We start from the raw sequence: 19,786 nt of genomic DNA, 5'->3' as shown, positions 1-19,786 counted from the left end.
AATTATAAGAGGGAAATAAATGCAGGTTTGTGCTTGTCTAACATGTTTCAGTGACACCTGTGTGTGTTTTGAGTAAAGGCTCAGTAGTCTTCTCTTCTTCAGTAATGCCAAACAGATTTGAGGATCGATTTGAATGAGCGTTGCGACCTAAGACATTAACATGTTCAATTCTACTTTGAATTATAAATTTATTTTAAGGTTGGAGGCCTCCACAGTGGGACCACCTTGAAAGAGAAGCATAAGTCTGCTTTATTAACGACAAAGTATATGAACTCTTAACTTGTATCTATTAGCTTATTGTGAAGCTTCTAAAGTCCTGACTGGCTGGTGTGGACTCCCAGGCAGTTACCCTCTTTGGGAATATTCACACATTTGTTGTGTGCAGTAACGAGTGGATTTAGGACCCAAGAGCAGGACTCAGACAGAGATTTGAAATTGATATACTGCAGGAGCTTATTAGTGGATGGGTCTCAGGTGGACAGCTTGATGGTAGCAGGACAGAGAGATTGAGTGCCATGCCTAGACAGACACACACAAACAAACAAACAGAGAGAGAAGACAAACAGGGGACCAAAAAAGAATCACAAAGAAGTAGAAACACAGAAACACACTAGGAATGAGGGAGAGGTAGAGAAAAATGCAGTAAAATCCCCTCAATTGAACAAAAAAATTGTGCCAAAATCTCTGTTTTTCTGCTCACTGCTCATTATAGAGTGCATCAGAGCAAGCTGTCAAATGATGCAACACGGCCAATGCGTGTTGTGCTTTAGGTTGCACTCACACCAGATAAGGTGTGGCGGGCAAAAACTTCAGATCACTTATTCATTCCAATGTGGTAAGTGCGTTTATGCTGTGCAGAGGGTGCTGGAAAAAAATCTCAGTGGCCTGCAGCAAAAAGTCAAAACAGAATCAACTTTGGGAGAAGCTCAACCCGACGTCAAGCTGATCCATAACTGTACAACTCTGCCATAAGGGGGCAACATACATTAATCACCATGCAGCCGCTTTGTGCTTATGGTCCATTAAGTGACACCCCAACACCCCTGCACAACGCCTGATTCGGTGTGAGTGCAGCTTTGGAAGGGGCTGATAAGTGGTACCATTGATCCTTCTTTGTTGAGGGATGGATGTCCAGTAAATTCCAGTAAGTCAGAACTAAAGAAACTTCTTGAATGAGAGCTGAAACAAAAAAATATTCCATTTGCCTTTGTCTAGGCATTTATAGAACTCCTTAGACCTGGATAACTGAAATCCTGGCCCAGACATAACTGTGATAACCAAAATGATTGTCATTTTAAGACCCTTTCAAAGAGCAGTAAACTGTTAATTCTTATATTCTGATATATTAAAATAGTCCTAATAAACAAAAAAATTATAGAATAAAATCACACAATTAACACAATTAATAAAAGCTTTCAGACCTCAGTAACAAAATTGTGTGATGTCTGTAATAGCAGTGGTAGCACTAATAATAGCAGAAACAGAGAATGATACCACTAGTAATAATAATAGTAGCAGCGGGTGTCAACCTTGGTCCAGGTAGAACCACAATCCGGAAACTTGCGTGGCAAGAAAAGCACAGAGACCCCACAAAAAACTGTGGAAACGGTTCAAGGTTTGCATGTGATATTGTATGTTAAGACAATAGCGTAAAAATGATCGAGGTCATGTATATCATATAAGTTAATCATGTAAAAATAATGGAGGTCATGTCCATTAGGAGTGGGAATCTCTGGGCACTTCACGGTTTGTTTGGATTCCAATTCAGAAGGCTACACTGCAATTATATAATAATAATGATTGATTCATCTTGATGCCTTAAAATGTTTGATTTCTAAACATGATTTAGTTTTTCTGTGTGTCTATCTGCTATTTTTTAAACACAGCATCTGTAATGATTCATAATCAAAAATCTGATGAATTTACTTGCATTATCTTTTATTATTGAATATTAGTAACAAAAAGAAGAGCAGTGACACCTGGAGGGTTACATGATTCCCAGCATTGCAAAAAGAACCAACAAGAAAATATATAAAGTAGTGCCTGTAGCAGCATCCGCATCTTCTGAATCCATTGACATAAAAAGCTGCCCTTATTCACAAATAAACAATATAGACTTATCTTCAAACAAATCCTCCTGCTATAGGCAATAAACATTCAACTCTCATACAACTCTCTGGAACATGTGGTAAAGCTTTTAAGCCGGGGTAGGCCGGTCAGATTGTAACAATATTCGGCTGCTCAAGTCCAGCCGCCCTCACCAAAACTCTGCTACTGTTAGCCTAGCTTAGAACGTAAAGAAGATGCACATGTTTTATTTCTGTTGTGTTCAGGGGCAGCCGTAAGGAACTCACAGCCCGGTGTCACAGCATTGTAACAGGCAACCATAATGTTGTGAATTGAGTTTAAAATTTCTGATTATTGTGTTTTCTGCATCAAGACATTATATTTCAAGCGAGAATTGCAATGCCTCTGAGAACCCATTTTTTCCCCGAACCCTATTGTCCATATATTTAACGATAAGTTCCTGCCCATATATGGTACGATATTATGGTAGGACATTCCATATATCATACAGGGTCATGTCCGTATTGAGTACAATAAGAAGATTTTGAAAAAATGAGCAAGGTCATGTCCATATGTTATATGATAATGTAATAATGATATATCGTGACAGGCTCAGAAACAATGTAATACAGTAACATGACCCCTACAATGCTAAAAGAGATCCTTAATGCAGAAAACTTGATAAGCTATTTTTTCTTTTGTCATTTAACCGAAAATTATATTTAATTACAGAATGTATCAATGGCTATTGACAGTAATTTAAGGTGTCACCCGAACCACTGAGGGTACAAGGTTATAAGGTTCATTAATTGTCATTTTGCAACAGGGTTGCGTACACAAAGGATGAAATGTTATCTAGTTGTCAAAAAAGTTCAATTTTGGCAAGTGAAAATGTAAACCTCTGACCTAAATTTACACTGTGTTATTATCATAATGCTGAGCTGTGACTGCTACGACACACAGGCCAGGTCATGACCACACCATCAAGGAATCATCCTCCTGGGTGATGGAGAAACCCAAGGAAGCGCCCCGAGCTAAGACAAAGAGAACCATGTCCAGAGGTCCATCAGAGGACAAACCGGACATTGCCGTCATCCAGGTACTGTAGACAGACACACTCCTACACGTGCTGTGAATGTCAAGATGTATTTAACTCATTGATGTACAGACGTACGGCTGTGTATATACAAAGTATTTCAAGTGTCTCTAGAGATTTTGTCTGGCTGAGTCATGTGAAGGGACAAATGTTTGTTAAAAATGCAATTAAATAACTGTTATTGTAACTACTAAGTAAAAGTACATTTTAAGAATGAACACAACACTTCGTTTGTGTGTCAGCTAAGTGACAAGTTAAGGAATTTGAAATATTGCAAATGTCACTGAATACATGTACTGTGACCATGTCCTTGCATATGTGGATTGTTATTGCTTTCATAATGTTGCTCCACCTTATCTGTCACCTGCAGTGCCTGGGGCAAATGGGTTTATACTCGCCGTAGTGAAGCTGTGTGAGTGGCAGCGCTTGGTTGTGCACCTCTGAATTTTTGTTACAAGGATTGTTCAACTACGGTTCCACGCTCAAGTATAAACAAAGCTTGACCCTCTGGCTCTCTGTTTCACTGGCGCTACTGAGGGGCCTGGAATCAGACGACCGTATCCAACCATGCAGCTTAGGTTAATTGATTACTCTCAATTGTCCCTAGGTGTGAATGGCCCTGCGATAGTCTGGAAAGCTGTCCAGCCCAATAAGTGTATAAAATAATGATTTAAATAAAGAATAAAATAATTGTAATGATGGTAATCCTTATAATCAAAATTTTTATCATAATAATAAGTGAGCTTCTCTGTTTGATAAAAACCTACTTTCATTCACTTCACATCACTGTTAAGCTTCTGTCAATAAAACTCAATATTTCCTACATAGATATTTCAAATTAAAAGCCTTCCAGCATTTCAAAGGTCATAATCCCTCCAGTTCAGGGGTAGGCTTTTAATTTGAAAGATTTCCTGTTTCCATTCCCAGCATTAGTGTTAAAAAGAGAAAGTGAGAGCAGCAGAGTGTGTGTATGACCTGACTGGTAGAATTACTGCACATACATTATACTGAATTGACCATGTGAGGGCTATTATTTGTCCATCCTTAATTTGAAAATGTATGTTATGTATCGAGTTTGAAGGGTGAGCCGAGTTTGCGTGAACATTGCTATAGCATTGCATTATGTTTCTGGGAGTCTGATCAAACAGTCTGTCCAAATAAATGCTAAATTGTTAAACAGCTACTGAAGAATACTGTTGCCTTAAGTGAAATAAAGAACCAATTAGTCCACCCCACCACCACACACCTAATGATGCTAACCTGATTGGGTTTGTGTGTGTTTATGTCCAGGAATCGGTGGAGATGAGGAAGATGGAGACCAGTGCCAGCAGCACTTTACCAGTCCCTGAGTCAGGTCTGGAGAACCAGGGCAGAGCAGCTTCTATGCCTCGACTCAATGCTGAGCTGCAGGTAACACCTTGTCTTCACCACAGTGTTTTTTATTTTGAAATGTTAATACATCCTGTTTATCTGTAATCATTATCATCTGTAAATTCCGGGTTAAATGTCATGGACAGGATTTGGTCGGGGAACATTTATTGTCATTATGCAACACAGGGTTGTGCAATGACATGCAGTTGTATCCCATTTGCTGCACAAGAAAAACACGACTAACAAAACAAAATGGTAGTTCATTTCTGACGTGCATTGTTTTAATTTGCATCAGGAGGAACGTATACCGCAGCAAAACAATAATTCTGATAAAATGGCTGCTATCTTAACATTAAACATCAGTCAACTTAGACTATATTTGAGCACCAAGCATCATGGTGTATAGATAGTATTGTATAGAATAGAATACTGTAGTATAGAATAGAATAGTATAGTATAATAGAAGTATATTATAGGATAGTATAGAAAAATGTATTATAGTATACTATAGCCTAGAATAGTATATTATCATAGTATAGTATAAAATTGTATATTATAGTATAGTACAGTGTAGTATAGAATACTATAGTATAGCATAGAATAGTATATTATAGTTTAGTATTGTAAAGTATATTATAGAATAGTATATTATAGTTTAGTATTGTAAAGTATATTATAGAATAGTATATTATAGTGTAGTATAGAAAAGTATATTACAGAATAGTATATTATAGTGTAGTATAGAAATGTTTATTATAGTATAGTATAGTATAGTTTAGTATAGAATATATTATAGTATAATATAGTATAGTATATTTTAGTATGGAATATTATATAGTATAATATTTAGTATAGATTAGTATAGTATAGTTTAGTATAGTATAGTTTAGTATAGTATAGTATTTTGGTATATTTTAGTATAGTTTAGTATAGTATAGTATATAGTATAGTTTAATATAGTTTAGTATAGTTAGTATAGTTTAATATAAAATAGTATAGTGTAGTATAGTATAGTATAGTATAGTATATTTTATATAGTATAGTATAGTTAGTATAGTTTAGTATAGTTTAGTATGGTATAGTATAGTTTAGTATAGTATAGTTTAGTATAGTATAGTATTGTATTTAGTATAGTTTAGTATAGTATAGTATAGTATAGTTTAGTATAGTATAGTATAGTTTAGTATAGTTTAGTATAGTATAGTTTAGTATAGTATAGAATTTAGTATAGTATAGTATAGTATAGTATAGTTTAGTATAGTAGTATAGTAATAGTATAAGTATAGTTTAGTATAGAATAGTATAGTTTAGTATAGTATAGTTTAGTATAGTAGTATAGTATAGTATAGTTTAGTATGTATAGTAGCAACTTGGTTAGTTTAGTAGAATAGTATAGTTTAGTTTAGTATAGAATAGTATAGTATAGTTTAGTAAAAAATAGTATAGTTTAGTATAGAATAGTATAGTTTAGTATAGTATAGTATAGTATATAGTATAGTATAGTTTGGTATAGTATAGTATTGTATAGTATAGAATAGTATAGTATAGTTTAGTATAGAATAGTATAGTATAGTATAGCTCCGGTAAGAGCGAACCAGTGGCCAACTGAATTGTTTCTAAAGTCAGGTGTGAGACAGACAACAGAAATGGCCTCCTGTGTAGAAACGCCGTACTGGCAGAGATGTTTTCTTACCAGAGTGTGAGATGCTGCAGCTAAATGAAAGCTATCACTTGACAGCAGGGCACTGATTTCATCAGGAACATGACATATTTATGAATCCACAGAGGCATGCAGGCTGCTGAATAAGACTGCATAAAAACAGTGACAGTTCATCTGTCCATTCGTCCATACTCACATTCTTATTTTTCTGTGCAATTTGTAATACATAATAGTTTTTTGTAGTCAAAGGTAAATTTTTCCATTGTTTTTGTCTTGTTTCATCTGGGAACAGGATTGTCAATTATTTGACGGTGCACCACAGCTACACCTCTGATTTCACCTCACAAAGACACACACCGCTGTGTTTGGAACTGTCTTTAACATGACCTTAGCTAAATCTGGCTCCAGGTAAAAGTTTGCTGTGCCTATATTACTGAGAATAAAACAAAGCGCAGAATCACATAGGAGGTTTCTAAATGTAGGAGCTGGGACTAACTAACTAACTAACTGAAACACTCTAAATGAATATTTCACTAGATCCTATAAGATATAATAAGCTCCTCATTTCCTGAGTGATGTTGATCGATTTATGTATTCAAGGTGCATTCCTTTCACAGCCCAAATGGAAGAGCGGCTGTTGATCCTACTCTCACTGGAGGAAACTGAAGTAATCTGATTAGATCCTGGCGGGCTGCCAGATTTGTCCAGTATTGTTTTTCTCTTGCTGCCAAATGAAAAGATAATAGTGGCTTTGGGCCCAAGATGCAGTGGGAGGGGCAGAGGGTAACTGGGTTACTGAGGATGGGAGACAACGTGGAGTCGGGGATTAATAAAAGGATGTAAGGAATGAGGGCAGAAGGTCCCCCTGTTGACTTGTTGTCTTATTTTTCTCACCTTTGTAGAACAGAGGGCAGGAAATCCTCTAGCCAATTCAATTAATGCTGGCTTTCCTCTAGCTGGAGTACGATGATGGGAACCACACCGTGCAGTCTGAACTCTGTGGCTCCAGCCTCACACACAGCGGTTTATCTTTCACTCTTGCTAGATTGCTTCCCTTTTGCTTACTTTGAGCTCAGCTTTTCCAGGATGAGGACATGACATCTGTTCCAACCTGTTCTCCTCTTTAAAATCCTTTTTTGTGCTGTGGTGTCATGAGAAACCTCAGTGACTCAGTCAGTCTGGCCTCCTGCTCCCACACTGGATTCCTTTAACCCAGCTGATATGGGACCTTTGATCCTCATTTTTGCTAATCCGGTATGTGCAGAGCCCCGTTTTAATTTTCAGGGTTCCTCTCGAGATAACAAGCCTAGAAGGATAGAACAGAAGGAATTAAGGCTGATATGCTCTTCCAGATAAATGTGAGAGTCCCAGAGGCAGACTGTGCTGATAGAAGCACAGGGAGTGAGTTCTGTCTAGAAATACAAAAATGTCTCCACTGCATCATGCAGTGCATCATTTAGTCTTATTGGCAGCTGATGGAACATACAATAAAGATCAGAGAAAAGTACAGGGTTTAATGAAGATTATTTGTAATAAGTAATGCAGATGAAACAAAGTTACCTCATAAAGTAGTGGACTTAAATAAAGCTTTCCCAGGGAGGCTGAGCAGTGTGATTCCCAGAAATTCCACTCAGCTCCGTGGCCAGGTCCGACTCCAGGATGGGGCCCCCGGTTTCTCTGGCCCCTTCCCTGGGACCAATTTGCCTTGAGGAACCCAACCAGGAGCTATTTCCCTAAAAACACAGCTCCCAGGATCTCAGGGATGACTTAAAGCTTCTATGTGTAGGATATGGAAATCTCTGACTTTGGTGCCCACCAGTGGTGGTATCCAAGAAGAAAATATGGCAGACAACAATGACACCAACGTTCATGACAACTACATTCTGTACTAAATACTGATAGGGCATTCATTTTCAACAGGACTGTATAATTTTACTGCAAACAAAAAGACAATATTTATTAAACAATTCTTTACAAAGTGGCTTTAAGTAGAAGACTTGATGGTGATAACGAACTGTAGCTGCTGATCTCCTTTTCTTCTGTTCTTTCTTTCTATTCGTTTGTCCGTCGTCCTTCTCCTGCATCTCAGCGGAGCCATTCAGGCCACTCTCCAGGGATCCATCTGGCTGTATGTACACACTGACACACAACATGTCACACATGTAACACAACATGTCACACAACATGTAACACAACATGTCACACAACATGTCACACACCTGCTTTGTGGTTTATTTGGTCCAGCTAGCTAAACTGTTAAATACACAATACCAATCATTTTAAGGCTAGATGGTAATGTGAGATGATCACGTTGTGCAGTGTTATTTTGGATCATGTGAATGAGGTCATCGTAAAGCCCCTCCCATGTAGCATATGAAATCTTGAGACTCTTAAAACAGTCCCATTTTTTTTATATATGGTGTAAAATTATCAGCATTTCAAAAATGAGTATGCGTTATATGTAATCGTATAATGACAAACAAAAACGCTAGAAATAGATAAGACAAACATTTTTTGAATGGGAAATGTGGATGGTAAAGAAGAGATGGTAAGGACAGCAATACAGATAGAAACATTTTTTATAAAAAATATAGTATAAGGTGTAACGTAGTAACATAGTATCACATATTATATAGAATTATACCGCAATATAACATAATATCATGATATATTTGGATATAATGTAGTAGAGCGACCCACTGCTTTAGTTCTAATGTAGCATGTGGCATTACATTCATTTTTTATAAAACACAAAATATATTTAAATCATTTAATATCAAGTCTAATGCCTTTTATTTAGTCAGTGCCTTTATTCACAAGAAAGACTAAATACAATCTACATATTCTAATGTGTAAACATCTCTTCTGAGTGTGTCTCAGTGAGCGACCCTTCAGCCTACTCTTCACTAACCTTTTCCACAGCACACATTTTCACTCATCATAAGAGAAAACAATACAGGGGAAACTAATTTAGTTAACAATGGCTCAGTTCCATCAAGTGTCCCAGTAAGCTATGACAGTGAGTCAGTAAGCACAATGCCAAAACCGTGGAACTAGCTCACCTAAATGGAATGCAGGACTCAAATGCAGGTGGGAAAGTCTAAGGGCATCTGGTGGATGGATGGAGATTAGCAATGCATGAGGCTGGACTAGTGAGAACTGTGTGGACTGAGAGTGAGTGAACCAGGAGGGGCTTCATGTGCAAGGATCAGTTGTGGTCATTGTATGAAGCTGGGTCTGTGTGATGGTGGATGAAAATCTTGTGTCAGACATGATTGTCACTGAGCCCCTCATGTCTCTACATCAGACTGTTCCTGATGTCAGTCCAATGAAGCGCTCTGCCTCCACCGTGGCCCCACAGCGACCCCAGGAGGTCAACCTGAGGGACTACACCCTGGAGAAACCCAGCCAGGACCGGCCCCACCACCATCACCACCACCACCACCACCGCTGCCACCATCGCCGAGACAGGGACAGAGATAAAGACAGGGAGAAGAGGCAGAGGTCTTTGGATACACCTCTGGGTGGACAGCCACCTAGCTCTGCTGGTTAGTCAGCACCTACACACACACACACACACACACACACACACACACACACACACACACACACACACACACACACACACACACACACACACACACACAGTATACTGACACATACTGGATCCCATTTGTTGGATTTGGACTGCCTCATCATGTCCCATGCAAAGCTTTTGCTCAGCTTAGGACTTTTTCATAGTTGTGACTATTGGGAATTTAAGAGGAAAGAACAAATAAATGATACTGTAATTATCTTATAATTACAATGGTGTATTATGTCATTCGTCCTTGGTTGACAATACAAGCCTTCTATATCAGTGCATGAGAATGGCTCGTAAAGTTTAGATTTTAAATCACAATAAAGCAGAAGACATATAATAAATCTCTGGAGTGTGGGTAGAACTTTTTGGTAACCCATTACTCCTGTGAAATAGGTTATACTATTATTTCTTAACAAGTACTGCAGGATGTCATTGTTGTTTACCAGTACTGTATCCCGTTAAGTACCCAGTACTTACAAAGCACTTACAGTACAAGTCATTTTTTCTTTCCTCTAAAATACCATGTAGGTATCCAGTACTTACTGAAATACTTACAGTATAACTTATTTGTTCTTTCCTTTTACAATTCCCAATAGTCTCCCTTGTTCTGCTGTTAATACCAGTAGGAACCTTTACCTGTGTATATGTACTGATTAATACAACGATAGCGCACCGTAAGTTAAGGGGACTTACAAGGTAGATATTGTGATATCTAGTAGTAATGACATACAATATACTCAAAATCAACGAAGGAAACTTTTAGCTTATCTCCCTCCAGCCAGTTCTTATTTATGTGTGTGTGGTAAAATGAGCAGCTAAAGTCTAAATAGCTCCCCATGTCATCTTCACCAATCAGCTGTTCTTCTCGTCTTTTCTTGGAGCATGTTAGGACGTGTTAGGACACAAAGCCATGGACAACCTATGTGTTTTTACAGAACCTATAATTAAAAGTAATTTTTGGCCAATAACTGGCCATTAACTAACATAGTGAACACGGTAATGTATATACAAGCTTAACATCATTATGTTAGTATTGTCATTGATAGCATGTTAGCATGCTGATGTCACTATTAGCTCAAAGCACTCTTGTGCCTTAAGTACAGCCTCACAGAGATGTTGCATGGCTGCTAACTCTTAGTAGCACAGTAACAAACATCCACTTTGCAGCTATACATGTTCATATTAATAAAGGGTAACAACCATCCGAGTTGTGTCCATGCTGTTAAAAAGTTTTTAATAAATGGTATTAAACATCAAGTGTGCAGTTGTAACTGTTAATTTATAAAGAGTCAAGAGTTCATCTTTCTAATATATACAAAGCAAAAGGTAGTGAATCATCTAATTAAGGATGTTAGTAAGTCATCAAGAATTGGTTCTTACACAGATACATCAATCTGAAGTAGGAGATGTTTTGACATGTCACAGGTATAAAAAATAAACTGAATTATGGCTGAATTCCATTAAGCTGGCTCAGTTTCAAGTTTCATACTGGCTCACTGAAGCCTGACTCAGAACGCAGCCATAATATCTAATGTTATTAGTTACACCTGTAGTCAGAATGCCTGCTTTGCATAATGAACATATATCCTTTGTTTCGTACTGAGCAGAAATAAATGCCTTGGCAAGAACAGTGGCACTCAGAAACATCATATGGTCCTACTTTACAGGTGCACCAGGAGAGCCTGAGTCTGACCCGGCTGCCTCCAGAGACCGAGGCCATGACCGCGGACGCTCCCACGACAGGAAACACCACTCCTCAGCGGATAAGCAGCGCTACTACTCCTGCGACCGCTACTGCAGCCGGGAACACTGCCACACCAAATCTGCCGCTGCCAGCTGTGCCGCCTCCCCCAGCGAGGGGCAGGAACCCAGCAACAAGCAGGTGGGAGGGAACAGGGGCGTAGAGTAGGGACAGACGAGGCTTTAAACCAGGTGAAGGGGATTTACAAAGGGTTACGAATGAGTTAGGAGTTCATCTGACAGTGTTCACTATCATTGAATACTATTTTCATCAGATAAAATAACACTAAAACTCTGAAATCCATTGCTGCTGCCGCTCATAACAGTAATGAGAAAAATATTCATTTAGACCTGTGTGGAACCTGATCAATCATTTAAGGTTGAGGCCTCTAGTGTCATAGCGGCATGGCAGAGTGACATGATGTGGTAGAAGAACAGTACGTGAAACGCCAGTGGTAACTGGAGTGAAGATGTGGAGATAATTCAAGTTAATGAGCTTCTATCTGATGTGATGAACCTCATCACAGTGTAACAGTATCACTTCAGTTCCCCACACACATCCGTGAGCCTCCGGACAATCTAAAACTCTGAGGACAAGCTCTCCCAGAATCAGCTTCTTCAGTGTAGTTTGTTCGAGTGTTATTGATTATTCAGTTGTGTATTTGTCGAACTGGACTAAACTGAATTTCATTGAATAATCAATAAGGTATTATATTATTCAGCAATGCTGCAAGGAACATGTAATCATATTCTGTCCCATAGAGCTTCCTTTTGAAACATAAACACACACACTGTAGATTATTTTGACTCGATCCCACACACACCGTCCTGCGGACACGAATATTCACTAGATCACCATATGTGGATTAATCCGCCACTGAAAAAATAGTACCTAACAAATGCACTACTTCCTTCTTACTTGTACGTGTCACATAAGAACAAATCTGTGGGCAAAAAAAAATAACTTCTGCATGAAGCCCGTTATTGGTTTAGTTCTTTTCATCTGATTTGTTAAGATTGACAAAAAAGTGAAACAACACTGCCTTATGCTTTGGAAAAATAAGTGAACCATTAGCTCACTAAACTCCTAATTTCAACATCTTTTTAGTATTCTGACAAAATTCTTACAGCAACTTCAAAGCAAAGTAAAGCCAGCAACTCTGATACACAACTTGAGAGTTTAAAATACTCCACATATCTCTATGTCTTCATCTTCTGAGTCTTATCTGTCTCCTGTATTGTATTTATACCCTCAGATTATCTCCGACAGTTTGAGATGATCATATCATACAGTACCATACATTCATTATGATATGATGCTTCTCTCATAGGATATCAGTTAAACGTTGTGTCCAGATGCTCTCCAGATAACTCTGAAGGGATTGTTTGTCAGTTGTCCTTCACAAGACGGTCCAAGCTGACCAGTGTGGGTGTAATATCAGGATCACCATAGGCTGCAGATGGGGACAGACCTCTGCCATGTCTTAACCACCATGAAACTAGAGGCCTCAGGGTTCCATTAACGTGTTTATTAATCCATCAACTCCATTGTAAACTTAACTATATCAAAGTGACCACATTGACAAGATGAATAAGAGCCTGTTGTATCAGCACAGTGAGCATTCAGATCATAGTACTCTGTACTGTGCTCCCTGTGCATGCTCTTACTACTGCTGTCTCCTCTGTCTGCCTGTAGTGCAGCCTCTCATGGCCTTTCACTTCTTTTCCCACTTTCTCTTTTCATCATTCTCCATTTTGTCTCTCTGTCGTTACCTTTCCATTAGTGCTTGTTCTTTCATTCTGTCTTCTCTGTCTCATTTGTTTTCCGTAATCTTTCATGTCAACCCATGTTACATTTTGGTGTCCATCCTTTCCTTTCCTCCCTCTGGCGGCCCTGTCCCTGTTTCCTTCCCTTTTCCTTTCCTCTCTTACATAATTTCCTCATCGTTTCAAATTGCTTGTCCAATTTTCATCTAGGGCAGTGGTTGGGTTAAAGGCAGCCCAATGGCACTGAGTTCATCTTCTAGCACGCCAAGCCGCGGACGTCGGCAGCTCCCCCAGACCCCCCTCACCCCGCGGCCTGGGGTGGCCTACAAGACTGCCAATTCATCCCCTGTGCACTTTGAGTCCAGCCAGGCCTCTCTGAGTCCTGGCCGGCTGAGCCGCGGCCTGTCAGACCATGGCGCCCTCCAGCACAGCACCCACCACTTTCCCTGCCCCGTCACTCGTATCAGCTCCGAGCCCTTCCTGGGCCGGGGCCACGGCGAGGCTCTGGGCAGCCTCTACAGCAGCCTCCGGGACCAGCTGGACGTCTTTCAGGATGCGGTGTCACTGACGCCCAGCCCCCGTGCCGAACGCTCATCTCGGACCGCACTGCCTCGTATGATGGGAGCCCTGCTTCCTGCTCCGCAGCAGAACCTTGGGGTGCCCAACGGGTACCACTTCAGCTTCCGGGGAAGCACCAGCCCAGGCTCTGGTGTCAGGGCACACAGGTATTACCAGGAGGCAGAGGAGGACGAATGGTGCTAGCATGGCTTCAAACCAACCTTTTTAATGCATTATCGAGGAATTGTGATGAGTTTTATCATCTTCTTTGAAGGCTTTAGTTTACATCTTCAGTGTGTGTGTGTTTAATGCTGTGTTTTAATCCTAACTTGGAGAGCTGGGTTAGGGAGAACATCTAAAGAGGGAGAAAGCTTGAAGTGGGTAATATTTGAACGTGAACAACAAAAGTCACCTTTATCATGGGGCACGTAGCATTATGAAACAGAACAGTAGACATTTTGCCAATATCCAATGTCCTACAGTAGCTTCTTTAACCACTTTGACTTCAGTGTTTGGTTGACACCACCATCTTGACCCTCAAACAGCAAAATATTTCATAAGACTACACATTAAGATTACAATTTCTCCTGATGTTGGTAAAAAAGGGAAGATCCCAGGAAATGTCTGGATGAAGTAGATAAACTACCAGACCTGCTGTGAGTCTGTATTCCAGGGAAACCACTCACAAACAGACAGTACAGTTCTCTTCAGGGTCATTTGTTCCTGATGACTGAGCAGTGAAGTTTATTCACTTCAAAACATGACGCTCTTGCACTGCGCATGCAGCTTTGCTCTTAACATTCTTTAGAGTCAGTGCATCTGACTATTTGGCTTAATTTGAAGAATAGCGATTTTGTTCTGTTGACCTTCATGCTACAGTGGGAACGTTGCTGCACATAACTGTAGTCACTACAGACCCAAACAGCATTTTGGACTTGGACTGCTTCACTCTGTGCACCACATACACAATAATGGAGGAGGCACCTCCCAAAGATCTTTTTTCATATGGCTTAAGACAACACCACACTTAATGTGAGTTGTGCTCTCTATCAGCTGGTTAACATTTCTCCTCCTTCCACATTATTACCACAGCCAAGAGCACAACATACTGTATAACAGGCCATTAAAAGCTTTGAGTGAGGTTAGTTACTGATGGTTCGGAGCGTTTGAGAGTCAGTATGGTAGTTTCAACAGAAAGTGATAGAAACAGGACAAAAAAAACGGGTCAATAGTTCAGTGAAAAGATTTAGTACAATTTTGGAAAACCTCTAAGACATGACACTGTACAAACAGCTGTGTTGTTCTTCAGTTTAGGACTCTACCATTCCATGATGATGCCTAATCCTTTATGACATTCCCTCTGTGTCAGTCGAACAGATGAAGTGCTGTCACACAAGCCGCGTTGATTGTTTTGCCTGTTAAATGTTTCTTGCAAGCTTCAGGAGAGAAGTAACGCATTGTAGGGAAAAGAACCTGTCTCGTTTGTTTTCTATAAAAATCTCCTTTTAGATGTTCTCTTTTCATTGTGTGCATTTTTTATATGACATAAAAGACAAAGATATGTTTTTTGTGAACTGCTTCCGGTATTCCATCGTTTCAGGTCTAATGTTTCTTACAGACTTTTTTGGGGATGTTTTAAGACAAAGTGCCTATGCTTTTAGATATACTGTAGAATAGGTGCAACGTCAACTGTTTTCTAATGCATCCACACTCGAGTAGATGTTTGGTTCATTCCGTATGTAGCTCTGCAGGAAACCATGCTGTACAGAAAGTCTGCTCTACAGTAGGCTTAAAAGACAGCAATGAAAAAAAACGATCTTATGAAAGTGGATTATTATTCTTGTTTTTGATGAACCATAAAATCATGTGTGGGTGGAGGAACAAGAATCAACTTTATGAAAAGACTATGCGAGCATTTAACAACTCTGTAAACTGCATAAAAATATATCAATCCAGTTACTTTAATGCCAGTAACACATTGTGCATGTTCACATAGATCTGGGTTTTGCTAACGATGTGAAGATGTGAGTATTGCAAGAGTCCTGTATTGTTTGGACTACAGAGTGTGTTGGTCAGCGGTGGTCTGAAGGAGTTGAAGGGTGTGTTCACTGTGATTTAACCCAAGTAGCAAAGGCTTGGCCAGTCTGACTCTTTATGGTCATTGTCCTGTATATGTGTTGATAAGAAGTAGCACTGGTAAGCATCAGCTAATGTGGACACATTTTGCATTTACGGGTCCAGGTTCTTGTTTCTTGGTGTGGTGTTTTTGGTTTCTTTCCATACTCATGGACAACTGGCAAAAAATAGATGTTGTAATGTCAAGCAAAGATATTTCCAGCAGTTACTGTACCATGGAGTTTGGCAGCCGGAGAGTGACTAACTGCTCCACCTACAGTAGCAGAAAACAAACCAAAATACAGTAGCATAATTAGCTTTGTTCATGTTCTGTTCAATTTAATTGGCTGCGTCATTTCATATGGCAATTTGACTCTTCATTTCCAATAAGTACAAAATGATAAAGTACAATGATTTCTTGTATATTAACTGCAAAAACAGTTGACTTCTGGATGTTGAGGTAAGGACTGGTTAAATGTAGTTGTGAAAGAATTGTGACGTGTACTGAAAAGGACATTCTACAGTGTAAAGTCAACATGCCAGTGCTCTCTGGTGGACAGACTGAATGAGTTGAAATGTTCCTCGGCAGTTCTGCACATTTCTTGTTTATTGAACGACATGCTGATACTGCTTTATATCAGTCGATGTATCTCCAGTACATGCTGTATGTTTTATGGACTTGGGACACAGCTAATATGTCCACATTAACGTTTGGTTGAAAACAAGAAGCTCATGCCTTTTTGGACGGGCTTGTTGAAATGCATTTTGGTAAATGTAAGATATCCCTTTAGAACTGAAGAACTGCAGCAGAAGTAGATGGTGGTGATTGAGGGATTATTGTCTAGACTCCATTCCAAAAGATAAATTACAACCCAAATCACAAAACAACACCCTGAATCTGGTGGGTATCTACCAATGGGCAGGAGTGGATTTGACCGTACCTGAGAGTGGATTTTTCCTTCAAATAGTCCTTCTAACCAAAACCTGCCCTGCTGCCTCATTGATCTCTGCTTCAAATTAATAAGAGGACATCCTCCAGCTGTCTCAGAGCTTAGGAGGACTGTTGATGACTGAAACTGTACTCTGCTGTAGGCCGATTTACTTACAAACAATATTTGTTATATTGAACATGCTGGATACACATGACTGGCATCAACATCAGATTGACTTTTGGGATGTGTTGATCTATTGCTGTGCTTTAAAATCACAGCAATCTTTAACATGAGGGATAACTTGAAGCTAGCAGCAGCTGATTGGGCTCTAAGGTGGTGGAGGATTTCTTGAGACCTTGACCCCTCAGCCGGTAGTAGGAGACCACAGAACACACACTACAGGGGCCAGACACAAGCTTAAGACAGAGAGTAGGGCTATGCAACCTAACAAACCCATATCTTCATCCATTCTGTAGCTTTACATGCTGGTCTCTTCAGATTCAGGCTTCAGCATGACTGTGACCAAATGTTTTATAGAAAATGCAATGAAAAAAACATGCAAACAAAAAAACTTAAAAAGTGCAAAGGTACATAGTGTTAACAAGAAACAGATCGGATATTTAGTAACAGCAACGTTTCACATATATTTGCATGCATAACATGTATCCACTGGGACAATATTAAAAGGAGATTCCATGGCTCGGAGTGGGAGTGGATGTGTCCAATAAAAGGCTTTTTATAGATCAACCTTGAATACTGTCAGAGAGATTCTTTCTCTCAAAGACAGGAACTTATTCTTCTTACAATGTATTTATCATTTCAAAAGTTATGGCAAACTATGGCAAAAAAACTACTGAAACATTTGTACCTTCTTGAACTATGCGGTCTCTGTATTGAGTCAAAGGAAACGTACCTTCGCCCAAGTCTGGACCAATGGGCCACCAAACATTAGCAGCATCCAGTTGCTTTATTTCTGCATACCATAGGCAGTGCAGATGTGGCTTTTACAAAAAAAAACTAATGTTTGCATGTTCTGACAATGTATGTGCATGTAGAAAACTTAGTACTTTTAGATACCATGTGTTATTTTGTTGTTGATTTTTAATATTTGATATAAACTGTGGGATTACAAACAGTATTGAACATTGTTGACAGCAGAGCTGGGACATTTCTTTATTAGGGTCTTGGGATTCAGTGACATGTTTGTTTGCTTGATTTTATGTTTCTTGGCCAGACTTTGAATTCTGCAGTTGTTTCTACATTAAACATTTTGTATGAAGCAAAGTTCCTTGAAATAAATAAGAACGAAATAAATCTGCCTCTGATGAGCTGAATGATTTGAGTGTTGCATTTAACCTGCTTTTCTGAGTCTTGTTTAAACCGTTAAAGACATGTTGGAAAGCTCCAGAAAAAAGAAGCTAGTAAGTAGACCTTGAGGTAAGATTATTTTGTCAAACTATTGTTGGAATGTTTATTTAATTTATTGTTTTTTGTTTAACAGACATGTGAAAGCAGCAAACAAAAAAAGGTGCATGTAAGTGTCGGGATCAACACTAGATTATTGATATCAATAATATTATTAATATCAATAAGAGAAGAGAAAAGAAGAGAAAGATGGCGGTCATAATCTTGTAAGTGAAAACGTCCCGTAATACAACACAATGGCGGCGAGGCCGCGATTATTTGACGGAGACACGCCAAGTACATCAAAAATAAGCGTGTGTACAGCCTATATGTGTGTATGAGTACGTAGCAACAACACAGCAGTCATTTTACACAGCACTGAACGGATCTGGGCGGTCCGTAAAATTACACAACACGTTATCAGTACGGTTAACTTAAAACAAAACAAACAAGGTTACAAGGACACACTATGACCTACCTCTGCCCACACAAAGCCTCTCACTTGAGATTGTTCAAAGGTTCTTGGTGGGTTCTTCGGCTTTCCAGAGGAACTTCTCTCTTTCTGGAACATATAAACTAGCTTTGCTCTAAGCGGCAAACAAATCCTTGCAACAGCTTGGATTTATTTTTCGGACTGTTAGATAATTTCTCCCCTCTACGTCCGCTACCCGTACCACTCTGTATCGATGGGTTAAACAGTGAGCTGATCCTCTACCAGCGCCTGATTGGGTTATTTCCCAATATTTAACTTAATGCATAAAATTAGGCATATAGTTACTGTGTTGTAGTTACAGGCCTCAGGCCATTTTACATCGTCACATACAGTTGTAGATTTCGAATTTTGGACATTTACTTAGAAATCAGACTCTCAATGAAATTATCTGACTGTAAATGCAGTGTGCTTTGATGTTGATATGTGATATGTGATCAGTAGGCTAGCATTAATAGTTGGAAGATTAGGAATAGTAACAAAAAAAATAGTTTCTACAAGCTAGCTAGCTTCTTTGGAAAATCAATCAGTGAGCGTTACACCAGGTGATAATCATTAAAACAATTAGGCCAGGTGTCCAAAGAGGAAAGAACTAGAGCACAACAAAAGATAAGCACAGGACCAAGGCATTTTCAGCACAGAAGTACAACATTGATGATGCTGACAAGGTGAGAGTTACTATGGAAACAATAATTTCTCATACAAAAAAAGTGTCCACTTTGAGTATTATCCAAGTCTTTTTAATATATGGCTGCTGTTGTATGACCTTAAATATCTGTGGATACTACATGTATTGGTGCTTCAGTAAATCACAGTTATACACATAAGTAAGTCATTTCATTATTTTTCACATGTGTTTATCACTCAGGAGAAGTTAAGGACACTTCTAAAAGGGTCGCCTGGTGAAAGGCAGGTGCTGGCCAACATCAATGGAAGGTTTCCTGTTTCCATACTGGATATCTGCAGAGTCTGTTGTAATGGCAAATTTAGGTTTTAGTTATAC

The 19,786-nt window shown here is 39.2% G+C and overlaps 1 protein-coding gene across 1 annotated transcript in view; it reads left to right on the top strand.

The window, feature by feature from the left end:
- Positions 1 to 14,053, top strand: part of cacna1ba (calcium channel, voltage-dependent, N type, alpha 1B subunit, a) — a 126,103-nt gene extending 112,050 nt beyond the window's left edge. Inside the window, exons 47-52 of the mRNA XM_054611009.1 lie at positions 3,031 to 3,166; positions 4,454 to 4,573; positions 8,284 to 8,322; positions 9,502 to 9,742; positions 11,445 to 11,659; positions 13,495 to 14,053. Coding sequence (XP_054466984.1) covers positions 3,031 to 3,166; positions 4,454 to 4,573; positions 8,284 to 8,322; positions 9,502 to 9,742; positions 11,445 to 11,659; positions 13,495 to 14,046 — 1,303 coding nt within the window. The 3' untranslated portion in view covers positions 14,047 to 14,053. The remainder of the gene's footprint in view (positions 1 to 3,030; positions 3,167 to 4,453; positions 4,574 to 8,283; positions 8,323 to 9,501; positions 9,743 to 11,444; positions 11,660 to 13,494) is intronic.
- The last annotated feature ends 5,733 nt before the right edge of the window (positions 14,054 to 19,786 follow it).

Source organism: Anoplopoma fimbria, chromosome 13 (genome assembly GCF_027596085.1).
Source record: "Anoplopoma fimbria isolate UVic2021 breed Golden Eagle Sablefish chromosome 13, Afim_UVic_2022, whole genome shotgun sequence".
NCBI lineage: Eukaryota > Metazoa > Chordata > Actinopteri > Perciformes > Anoplopomatidae > Anoplopoma > Anoplopoma fimbria.
The sequence above is the reverse complement of the archived record's forward strand: the minus strand, read 5'-3'. Positions and strand labels throughout refer to the sequence as shown.